Source organism: Nematolebias whitei, chromosome 16 (assembly GCF_014905685.2).
Source record: "Nematolebias whitei isolate Nwh7 chromosome 16, NemWhi1, whole genome shotgun sequence".
Lineage (NCBI taxonomy): Eukaryota > Metazoa > Chordata > Actinopteri > Cyprinodontiformes > Rivulidae > Nematolebias > Nematolebias whitei.
The window spans coordinates 7806029-7818444 of NC_056513.1; the positions used below are offsets into that span (position 1 = coordinate 7806029).

Below are 12416 nucleotides of genomic sequence, written 5' to 3' on the forward strand. Positions count from 1 at the left end.
GAGTCAACTAAACGTTCAGCTCATTTAGGACTGAGTCAGCTAAATGTTCGTCTCGTTCAGGACTGAGTCAGCTAATCATTCGGCTCTTTCAGAATTGAGTCACCTAAACATTCGGCTCATTCAAGACAGAGCCAGCTAAATCTTTGTCTTGTTTAGGACTGAATTAACTAAACGTTAAGCTTGTTCAGAACTAGTCATCTAAATGTTCGGCTCATTCAGGAGATGGATGACTTTGTTTTTTTAATTTTTTTTTTACTTTTATACTTTACAAAACATTTTAAAACTTTTTTACAGTTTTTTTAAAAATAGAATTACGTTAAAAATGTTAATTTCTATCAAAAGTTTGATCTCTTTGAAATCAGCTTCAGGTCCTCGCCTTGTTTCTTTCTTCTTTTGCTACTTTTAACTTCTATCTACATTTTGATATTTTTTGCCATTTAGTAGTTTTAGCTTGAGTTATATTTTTACTACTTTTCCCTAGACTGTACATAGATTTTAGCTAGCGTTTTTATACTTTTATGCTGTTTTGCTACAATAGCTTTGAGCTACCTTTTTGTCACTTTTAGCATTCACAACTCTGATTCGGCTTGTTCAGTAACTTGCAGCTGTCATTCAGCTGTCAGTGTTGCTCCATCATATCTTCTTTAGCCTTGTTATAATTTACTTATTTTGTTGCCAGCCGTGTCGGTTCAGTGCAGACGTAAGTCTAATTTTAACTATTTTATTCCACTTCTTCTTCGTTGGTTTTGTCTTTGCTGCCACATCTGAAATCGTTAAAGTGTATTTAACGATCTTCCTGCCGGTGCTCGTACCTCGACGATGAGCATGCGGGAGGCCATGGTGAGGCGGGTTCTGGGGGAGAAGTGGCTGGTCATCATGACCCTCATGCCGGCCTCGGAGAAGGTCAGCTGGTGGGGGTACGCCGACAGCAGCTCGTCCACCATCAGCACCGACGGGGCGCAGTGGAAGTTAGCTGCAGAGAAACGCACCACAAACGTCTAAAATACTGAATTTATTATAAAATACGAACGACACGATCCAGGAGCGAAGCGGAGGGGCAGCACACTGCTGGGTTTCAGGCAGAACCGCAGACTAAATACTGACCCTGAACTTGGAGAGGAAACCTCCAGTCCATCAGCAGAGAGACTTTTACAATCAAACCTAAACTCCTCTGGTGTCAGAGGGGGAATCGTGTCCTGCCAGACGTCAGAGCTCTGCGTTCCCGATGGAGACGCAGGTTTTCATGTATTTTCTGTTTTTCGATCTAAAATTACGATGGAAACAAGAATATCTAGTAAAAAGTACGACGGGCACCAACACGTTTGTAACGAGGCCTTTGATCATAACTTGACTCAACAATCAGTAAACTAACACCTGCCCCAGATAAAAACTCACAAAATACATTTATGTTGCACATTTTCCCTCCCAGCGTGTTTTTCTTTAACTGGTGCAGTTTTTATAAAGGAACGCCACCTTTAAGGATCTTATCGCAGAGCGGGTCAGAGCCGCCTCGTTGTCCCCATCGCAGAGCGAAAAGAGGGTCCTGGAAGAACCCGTCCATTTGCCCGTGCACGTTGTGAGCATGTTAGCTTGAAAAATAAGGGAGGTACCCACTTCCATTTTGGTGTGTGGTTACATCTTGGCGTAAAAAACGTTCCTAACAAAAGTTGGGCTCTCAAGTCAAAATCCAAGATGGCCACCACCATAAATATACGTAAACCAGCCAACCCCATTATTTGCTAAACGGCAAAAAGGAAACTGCTTTTTACCTTTTTGCTTAAAAGTAGTTTCCTCAAATGATTGGGGTAACAAATTAACCTATTGGGTCAGATAAATATAATTTAAACGATTATATGTTCCTTTAAGGACGACGCGTGTGTGTGAGTCCGACCACCTTTCGTCAGCAGGACCGCGGTGGCGTCACACGAGATTTCGTCCAGATCGGTGCTTCCCGTCAGCCCGTTGCCCAGCTTCACCGAGCTCTTCTTCCGACGGTCGACGAACCGATGAGCTCTGCCGTTGAACCTGACGGCCGGAAACGATTCGATTCGTTACCAACAACAAGACGGAACCGATGAGTTCCGACGCGGTTGAAGAGACTCACTTCATCATGAGGATGTAGACCGCGTACATGAGGATCAGAACCAGGGACTCCCACCTGCAAACACGAGTCACATTTATTCAGCCATCGCGAACTCACGGAGGTAACGTGATGATCGGTACGCACCAGCAAACCTTCTCATCGTAGATGAACTGAACGGGAAAGAGAAAACAGGAAACAATGAAGCACCAGATTCAAAATATGATGAATAACTTCACACATGGTCTTAGTGCAAATTCTGAGCTTCTGAAGCCCAAACTTCACAACACTACTCGGGTTTTACCGGATGGAGCGGCACAAAGTAGCACAGAGGGGCAAACAGCATCATGAAGACCAAGGAACACCGCAGACAGGTCAGGGAGGAAGTTGTCGAGGAGTTTTAAACAAAGTGTTAAGATTATAAAACGTCTCACAGAGCCGCTGTTCAAGCAGCGCACGGTAACTCATGAGCACAGCTCGGGTGGGACAGTCAGTCCACAGATCTGTCCGTTATGGAAGAGTGGTGAGAAGAAAGTCGAAGTCCCTGGAAGCCAACGCACACCACCCTGAACGCACCGTCCACACTGATGGACGGAGCTAAATACAGGAGAAAATCTGAACGTGGGTTCACCTTCCAGCAGGACAACCCAAAACATATCTACAAAGGAATGGGTCAGATCATGAGTTGGAATGGTCCAACCAGAGTCCAGACCTGAATCTGGTGGTAAGACCTGAAAACTGCAGTTTATAGATGTTCTTCATCGATCCTGACTGAGCACAGCTGGTTTACACAGAAGAATGGGACAAAAACTTCAGGTTGTACATGTTTTGGTGGAGACAAAGACCTGCAGCCGAAGGTGGTCCTACAGAGTCCTGACTCAGGGGGGTGAAAACGAATACACACCACCACACTGTGCCGATTTTAAACTATAAAAACACAAACAATTAGGGCTGTACAATTACTTCAGTTTGAATACTTGCTGAAACTGATACTATAATACTGATACAAGTACGAGTACCTGAGGCTGGTATCGGTATCGAGACGCCACAAAAATAAAAAGTTTTAGAAAATCATTTTTCTTCCTGCTCTAGTTTGTGTCGGTCCGTCGCTTAAAACCTGGAAAATCTTTGAAGTTTGTGGTTCGGAACGGGACAAAATGTGGAAAACTTCAAAGAGTTGAAAAAACGTTTTAAAGGCCCCGAACATTAGAGTCCAAAGAGTCAGAACCAAACACTTTGGACGGTTCTGAGTCAAATGAGCTGAAAGAGAATAATTAGTCCAATAATTTAATACAAACTCAGACGTTGGGACAGAGAAGAACTTCTCAGTTTCATGTTTCTGAACTAAAACCAGGTTTTTACCACGATGAGCGCCGTGATGGACAGCGTGTAGAAGGTCGAGTCTCTGAGGAGAGCCCAGTGGGACAGCTTCACCGCCTGCAGCAGGAAAACACACAAACCTTCAGAGCAGCTCCTGAGGGGTCTGAACCGCTGCAGATCTAATGCCCCTCTGTTAGCAAAATATACGAAACCGTCAGAAGGACCAAAACGAGACTAGATTCAAGATGGCTGCCACAGCTAATCAACTAGCAAAAACAGCTGCAACATCTTTACAGACGTTCAGCTAACGTTTGGTGTGGTAGTAGCTGAGAGTCGTCCCCAACACGCACTCAGAGGGTTGACGGGTCATGAAGTGTTCGTTTTGGGCGACATGCAGTTTTTACTGAGAGCTGGTTCTGTTTCCTGTCCGTACGGACCCATCAGAACCATCAGACGTATATCGCTTTATGTTGAGCTGTTGTTTGAAAGGTGCTTTATAAATAAAGTTTGATGCGAGTAAAAACAGTGTTACCACATGGTTCTGGTTCTGATCCGAGGCATGAGCAGGCGTGTGGACGCCGCGGGCCCAGACCACCTCCTGAGCTCACATTCCTGTAAACTGTAGAAAAACAGGCTCACCCTCTCACCTGGTGGCTGCCACAGCAGAGTTCTGGGTTGGTCCGGGAGTTCCCGGTCAAAGGTTCTGTTCGTGGACCGGTTCATCTGTTTTCCTACATCAAAACACCGAACCTGAACCGGTCCTGAGCCAGTGTGACAGGGAGGCAGAGATGAGATGTTTTCAACCTTTTCTTCTGATTGAAACCTCCGAGGGAGGAACTCTGGGCACGGCAGGGTTTGACCTTTGACCTGACGGCCGAGGACCAGATCAGTCCTTCTGAAACCTGGACCCAGAGGATGGACTTTCTTTTTCCCAGGACTGGGCTTCAGGCTGGGGTCAAAGGTGCCCCTCCCAGCTGCAGGACCATCATCCTGCAGTACGAGCTGAGCCAAGCTGAGGTTCTTTGGACCGAAAACTCCCCACAGTGATGAAGCTGACGGGTCGAAGGCGGCTCTCGGCCCCGCTACAGAACCCTAGCTTAGTGCTCTCAAGCTGCTCTTCAAACTGAGTTATTGGACCAAAAGTAGAACTAAACCCAGAGTTATGACGCACAGAACCAGTTAGCTCTCAGGGTTTGTGTTGGGACGACTCTCAGCTACTACCACACCAAACTGTAGTTCAACACCTGTGGAAAGACTCGTTTTAGTGTTGGCGTCTTGAATCACGCTGACTCCAAACGTTAATGAGGTGTAGAAGAACATTCAATAATTATGAAAGTTGTCCCCTGGTTCATGAGATATTTTGCTAACAGACAAATAATGACTATTACATTCTCGCCCACCAGTATGAAAGGCAGCCGTTAAACCAGATGTGGGCAACTTAAGGCCCGAGGACCAAAAGTGGCCCTTGGACAATCTCCATCAAGCCCTCAATGTCTTGAGTCAAATTAATCTGTTAGGTTTACAGAAGCAGGTTTGAACTCTTGAGCACGTTGAGTTTAAAGGTCAGATCGGTCGGTCAGCAGGTCACAGACCACCCAGGACCCTGTGTAACAGGCCTAATTAACACCAGCCAGATTAAATCCGGGTTAACCCCTCCAGACCAGACTGTACCCTCAAATGTGGAAGTCTATCTCAAACGAAGTCTCGTTATTTAATGTGTACCATCAGCAGTCATGAGCTGTGACTTAATTTCAACAGTAAACTGGTTGAATTTGAACATGTTTATCAAGGCTTGACAAATTTTTTTTTTTATCTTTTGTGATAAACCATCACAACCGAGAATATTTGCCCCAACCATCTGAATCAGGGATTCAAAATGGCGACCGCCGGCCAACAATGCAAGCAGGGGAGTAGAGTTTCACTCCAGTGAGAGCTGAAGGTCCGGCACGATGACGCCAACAGGACCCCATCGTCCCTCTGCCTCCTGGCTGCACTGAGAAATATATATAATATATATTAGACATATTCATAATATCTTATGATTTAATTTAAGATGTAGAATACCATTCAAACCATTTCTGATCATCTAAATGCTACAGATTACAGATTTATTATTATTCAGCTTTGACTGTAACAGAATAATTCAACATGTCGTGTCTGATCTTCGTCTCAACGTATTCAGACTCTCAGCTGCTTCCTCCGACACCAAACTCTTCAGTTTTTAACTCTGACAACCGTAGAAGACCAACGGTATGAGCAGTTTATGAAACTCTACCCTGCAACACACCAAAAGCATCTCAACCTTTGACCTTTGACCTTTGAGGAAGTCTAATATAAAAACAAAGTCTATGTGATTAGAGTTTTAAGATTTAAGACGGTTTTCTCACTTAACATACCTCACAATGAAATGCTGAGAAATTAATTCTTGTGATTCAACACTATTAATATCAGAGGGTATAATCTGACCTAGACCTATTTAAACCCAGGTATAATCTGGCCTATGTTTATTTAGCCCCAAGTATAATCTGGCCCAAGTCCCTATAACACAGATATAAACTGACCTAGACCCCTTTAACCCCAGGCATAATCTGGCCTAGGCCCCTTTAACCTCGGGTATAATCTGACATAGGTCCCTAACCCCAGGTATAATCTGGCCTATGTCCCTTTAACATCAGGTATAATCTAGCCTAGGCCTCTTTAACCCAAGGCATATTCATTCAACCTTTATTTAGACAGGTGAGTCTCATTGAGTCACAAGGACTCATTTTCAAGAGAGACCTGTATAATCTGGACCAGATGAATAATCTGGCCTAGGCCCCTTTAACTCCAGGTATAATCTGTCATAGGTCCCTTGTATAATCTGCCTTGGCCCCTTTAACCCCAGGTATAATTTGGCCTAGGTCCCTTTAACACCAGGTATAATCTGGTCTATAGTCCCCTTTAATCCAAGGTATATTCATTCAACCTTTATTTAAACAAGTTAGTCTCACTGAGTCACAAAAACTCATTTTCAAGAGAGACCTGTATAATCTGGATCAAGTGAATAATCTGACCTAGATCCTTTTAACCCCAGGTATAATCTGGCCTAGGCCCCTTTAACCTCAGGTATAATCTGACCTAGGCCCCTTTAACCCAGGGTATAATCTGGACCAGGTGAATAATGTGGCCTAGGCCCCTTTAACCTCAGGTATAATCTGCCCTAGGCCCCTTTAACCCCAGGTATAATCTGTCCTAGGCCCTTTTAACCCAAGGTATAATCTGGACCAGGTGAATAATATGGCCTCAGCCCTTTCTACATGCTCTCTTATTTTTTACATTTTGTGTGATCTCTTGTGTATGTTCCTTTGTACTGAAACTCTGGCACAACAATTTCCTGCGGGATCAATAAAGTTCTATTTTATTTTATATCATCTCTTTAACCAGGGTATAATCTGAACCAGGGATATAATCTGGCTGTTTACACAGGACCAATGGGTCACTAACCCTCGTACCTGGCCGGCGAAGAAGCCACACACACCGATGATGCAGAGGATGTTGAAGACAGCCGAACCCACGATGGTCCCGACACCAACGTCACCTTTGGTGACGAACACACCTGGAGAGGAAAACGGGTCGGAAAACCCAGAAACACACGGTTCTTAGAGATCAGACCCAAACAAAACCAATCCTCTGAAACTCATCTGCAGCAACATTTCCTGTTGCGTTCAATTTCTTCGCACCCCTTGTTTCATATAAAAAGTCTGGGCTCTCCTTCAACATTCTGCTCCATACAGATGATGAAGTTCTGTTGGCTCTGTTGGGTTCTTCAAGCAGCAGCGGACACTGGAGTCGGCTCCTCTGAGGTCCTGGTTCTGATCAGGAAAAAGGTGAAACTTCTTGAACCAGAGGAGATCAAGTATCTGGAGTGTTGTGCACGAGTGATGCCAGGACTCAGCAGGATCTGGACCCACGGATCAGGGTTTGTCTGCAGTAATGAGTGTGTTGCTCCGGTCTGAAGGAGCTGAGCTTTTATCCAGCAGATAACGGTCACTCACAGTTTGCCCACCAACATCGGTCTCTTGTTTTCAGTCTAATGCTGTTTGCAGCAAGCTACAAGAGTTAGCATGTTAGCAGGTGCTGAAGGCTAACGAGCGGCTAACAGTTCACTGACAGCTCGTCAGACTGTCGGGGTTAATTTAAAAAGAGCAGAACAATTACATCCGAGTCATTAAACTGATCTGGGGTCTGGGTGTGTTTAGCAGAGCTGAAAAAGAAAAACGGCCTTTTGTTGGAATTGCTCTGAAAGGGAAACATACCTGAATTCTACAGGTACGCAAAAAAACAGTCAGCAAGACAAAACCGTCTCTGTAGAGAACCGCACAAATTATAGAAAGAACAGTTTATGTTAAACTGCTTAAAACAAATTATAATGTCCTCCACAACTGCCTTAAAACCCATCTAATCAGACGCTTCGGATGTAAATAAAAAAATAAAAAAAAGATAGTCAATACTCCAGATTAGATTAAGAATGATCCCTGATCATAAATATTGTAAATTAAAATGTTACGAGTAAGAAATTTGACGGTTTTGCTTCATTTTGAACTCGGAACATCCGACCTGCATTAAATCATTGATCGCTGTGTTTGTCTGGGAATCCACTTTGATCCTCTCATATTTTACGTTTGATGTTTTTTTTAATTTTCAAATCCATATTAAATGTGTGTAAAAAGTTTATAAACCTAAATTAAGTGACGGCCCTCTTCAACGCTTCTGAGATAAAAAGAATTAATTTGTCTGTTCTTGATTCGGTCGATGCTGCTGAATAAACGCGTTATGAGAAGAGTTCCGTTTGAAGTGAAACCCGTCAGAACCGACTCCCTGTTGGCGCCGCCGAGCGTTTTGATGAAACGCATCATTACCGATGACGGAGGTGAAGAGCTCCGGGGCCGAGCTGCCGGCTGCCATGAAGGTCGCTCCGGCCACGTCCTCGCTGAGATGGAGGCGCTGCAAAAAGAAAACATTTTTAATTTGAGCTGGTCTAAATATTCTGTCCTACAGGCACGAGGACAGACTAACCCTGCTGCTGCCCTGGGGTCAAAAGGTCTCGTGAGTCGTTCTGACCCGAGGACAGCAGGAGAATTAAGCGGTTCTTTGCCTTTTCTTTAGAGAAACCAAACTTTTGATTAAAGTTCTGGGAAGATTTTTCTCACTTGCTGCAGGAGCTCCTCTAATTTAAAGCTTTTGAAAAAGGTCCAACTAATCTGAGTCCGAGGAAACGTTTTGTTTAATTAACACGTTTCACCGTTAACCTGTTGTTCTAGAAAAACCCTGAAGAATACATCAAACCTGCAGCGAACACGACATTCTTACAGAGAATCTCCTTCAGAGACGATCACGATCTAAAAGACTTTCACCAACAAACGTCTGATGTTTGTGATGATAATGTTGGAAAATGTTTCTGTGTCCTGAGATGAGCGTTGTTGTAAATAAACTGAATTAAACTGAGCATGACGTTTGTTTTGATAAATAACTATTTACACAAAATGTTCCTGATAGTGAAAGAAATCTCTTCAGCTCCTTCAAAAGCATCAGAATAAATCAGCTTTGCTGTTTTTGTCTTGTGCTGCTTTAAGCTTTCACAGAGAATTTCGGCTTTCATCTTGCATTTAGCTTCCATTAGCATTTAGCTTGTGTTCTGCTTTCTCAGCTTTACCGACTTGGTTCCAGCTTCAACTAAATTCAGCAGTTACGAAGCTCTCACACAGAACACGCAACTTCTGTGAGCTTCTTGACCTGAACAGGAACCAGGAGGAAACCTGCTGCCTTCAACTTGAACTTTGTCACCTCGGTGAAACCTGTCGGTGTCGGCTCTCACCTCACAGATCTTCTCCAGGGACGGGACAAAGTAGTCGTCACAGACCAGAGCCAGAGCACAGAACATGTAGACGGTCTGAGGAGAGAGACAGAACCATCAGAACCATCAGAACCAGCTCGTATGAGGCTCAGAAATCCTCAGAGGGAGAAGTTCAAGTATCTGCGTGTCTTGTTCCTGAGTGATGGAGCGAGAGATGGATCCATGTGTCGGGGCCTCGTCCTCAGTAATGAGTGTGTTGCTTCGGTTGGTCTTGGTGAAGAAAGAGCTGAGTCAAAAGGCATATTGTCTGACAACCTCTACCTGATTGTTCTCACCTCCAGAGAGGTTCATGGTTTCATTAGATGCCAAGGTTAACCCAAAGTGATTTCCCTCCTCTGCACTGAACCGGAGAACAGAACCGAGCAGGTCCATCTGGTTTAATTCACGCGCTGGACGTCAAACCAGGTCGAAAAGAAAATCCTCGGATTTACTACGACTGAAATGGCCTGCAGAGCTTTTGAGCTACAACACCGAACGTTTCCTCTTGATGCAAACCCTCATTCCTTAGAGCTGGAGGGGTCCACCGAGGCCACATGTCAGAGCACCAGTGACACGTGCCGGTACACGCTGTGCAAAACTCTCAAAAATCAAACAAGAACTGCTCTCAGGATGAAACGCTGTGGTCACTCAAAAAGCAGTGGTCACCCAGTCGCAACAAACAGTATGAAACCCACGAAAATCCTAGAGATGAAAACTATAAATCCTGGGAAAACAGCGCACGCTGCGACAGTTTATTTAGTTATTAACTTTATTTAACCAGACAAATCCCACCGAGATCACAGATCTCTTTTGCACGGGAGGCCTGGGCCTGAAGGCAGCCTGACATGCATGTTTTTAATCTGTGGGAGGAACCCGGAGAAAACCCACGCAAGCACGAGAAGAACATGCAAACTCCACACAAAAAGACACCAAGTCCAACCGTGGATTGAACCCAGGACCTTCTTGCTGTGAGGCAACCGTGCTAACCACCGAGCCATCGTGCTGCCGTGACAAACCACAGTTTCCTTTCAAACACGGAAAATCTGAATTCTCACAAACTGTGAACTTGAACCAATCAGGTTGTTTTAGCTGAACGCACAAATCCAGAGAACAAGTCCTCGGCTGAGGAGAAACCTGAGATCCTAGATGATCCTCCTGCCAGAGTTTCTCTGCCATCTCACCAACGAACGTTCTGCTCAGAAGTTACGTGCCTCTGAATCTTGAAGACCTGATTGTTAGGATCATTTAATATTGTCCTTTCAATAGCTCTTTAAATAAATATGCCACACAGGAGAGGTAGATAATTTTCTTAATCCCAGGTTTCATCTTGCAAGATGAAGCAGAGGTGAAATAGAAGCATGAAAATGTTACATGGCGCTCCGTCTCCAAGTCTGCTCAAAGAGACCACGAGGAAGGGTCTTCATAATGTTATCAGACAAAGGCAAGGTCAGACGACTCTTGGAGCCTCCTGGCTTATTCGGCTGAAAGGCTCCGTGCTTATGCAGCACTCGGTCCAGTCCTAACAACTCAACACACACACATGGTAATCTGAGTTATATTAACTGAAAAACATCTGTGACCTTTCCAACATTTTTCAGTCAGGTCATCTGGACAGGTTGACCTGACTGAAAAATGTTGGATTATATACCTGGATTATTGAGCATGGACTTTGTTATCTGTGACCTTTCACATCTCCATCAGTGATGCACGACGTACTTCTTCACCCTGGCTCGGACTTGACACTCGTGTCCGCTGATCTGTTTGAATCCTTGCGTTAAACTGCAGACTTTTCAAACAAGGAGCTGAAAGTTCAGCCTTGCAACATGAAGGTACGTTCACCCCTTCACTTGACACAGTTTGTCCTCGGTGGCTCTGGAACAGCCCAGTTCAGCCTTAGAGATCGAGCGAGGAGCTCCGTCTTCCAGGGGGAGCTCCGAGTGGAGCGGCTGCTCCTCTGCATCTGAATAAGGGAGGTGATAGATCTTCTCTGGCTCTGGGAATGCCTGGAGGTCCTCCAGGAGGAGATGGAGAGTATCTCTGGGCACAGGGAGGTCTAGATGTTTCTCCTGGACCTGCTGCCTCCATGACCAGACCACAGACGAGAGGTAAAAGATGGAGATGAAGTTTCTGAAGGTTTCAGCAGCTGAAACAGTTTGTAAAGGAGGAGATCAGAGGTCATTACAGGAAAACTATCAGAAGCTATAAGTCGTCCTGATTCCTGTTTTAGGGTTAAACCCATCAGTGAACCTGCTTCATCCAGGTGTGTTCCCCTGCACACGAACCGTTCGTCTGTCCCTGTACGGTGACGACAGCTTCGTTCAGCTGCAGCCGCACTGTGCTGAGCTGGAAGTCAGCGGTTCAGAGGCAGATTAACAAAATCCTCTGCAGCTTTTGGGTTTTCAGTTCCAGAACCAAACAGGATCATCTTTCAGACCGAAATCAGTTAAAAGCAGCTTCGCAGCAACACAACATCTGGATCCGATCCAACATCTGAGTCCAAATCCCAGAACAAAAAGCTGCAACAAAAGCTGAGATCCACAATGAGCTGCAGGGTGACACAGCAGCTGCTCACATCTTCAGCTGCGCACATCTTCAGCTGCGCACATCTTCAGCTGCTCACTTCTTCAGCTGCTCACTTCTTCAGCTGCTCACATCTTCAGCTGCTCACATCTTCAGCTGCGCACATCTTCAGCTGCTCACTTCTTCAGCTGCGCACATCTTCAGCTGCTCACTTCTTCAGCTGCTCACTTCTTCAGCTGCTCACATCTTCAGCTGCTCACATCTTCAGCTGCGTACATCTTCAGCTGCTCACATCTTCAGCTGCTCACTTCTTCAGCTGTTCACATCTTCAGCTGTTCACTTCTTCAGCTGCTCACTTCTTCAGCTGTTCACTTCTTCAGATGCTCACTTCTTCAGCTGTTCACTTCTTCAGCTGTTCACTTCTTCAGCTGCTCAGTTCTTCAGCTGCTCAGTTCTTCAGCTGCTCACTTCTTCAGCTGCTCACATCTTCAGCTCTCACTTCTTCAGCTGCTCACATCTTCAGCTGCTCACATCTTCAGCTGCTCACTTCTTCAGCTGCTCACATCTTCAGCTGCTCCACTTCTTCAGCTGCTCACTTCTTCAGCTGCTCACATCTTCAGCTGT

General features: G+C 45.0%; 1 protein-coding gene across 1 annotated transcript in view; it reads right to left on the reverse strand.

Moving 5' to 3' along the window:
• The window catches only part of LOC119422727 (sodium/potassium/calcium exchanger 3-like), a 34857-nt gene that overhangs the window by 5714 nt on the left and 16727 nt on the right, over positions 1 to 12416 (reverse strand). The window contains exons 4-11 of the mRNA XM_037690121.1: positions 9255 to 9329; positions 8299 to 8383; positions 6892 to 6995; positions 3443 to 3517; positions 2228 to 2253; positions 2105 to 2158; positions 1895 to 2025; positions 813 to 973 (exon numbers count right to left, since the gene is read on the reverse strand). Of these exons, the coding sequence (XP_037546049.1) occupies positions 813 to 973; positions 1895 to 2025; positions 2105 to 2158; positions 2228 to 2253; positions 3443 to 3517; positions 6892 to 6995; positions 8299 to 8383; positions 9255 to 9329 (711 nt within the window). The remainder of the gene's footprint in view (positions 1 to 812; positions 974 to 1894; positions 2026 to 2104; positions 2159 to 2227; positions 2254 to 3442; positions 3518 to 6891; positions 6996 to 8298; positions 8384 to 9254; positions 9330 to 12416) is intronic.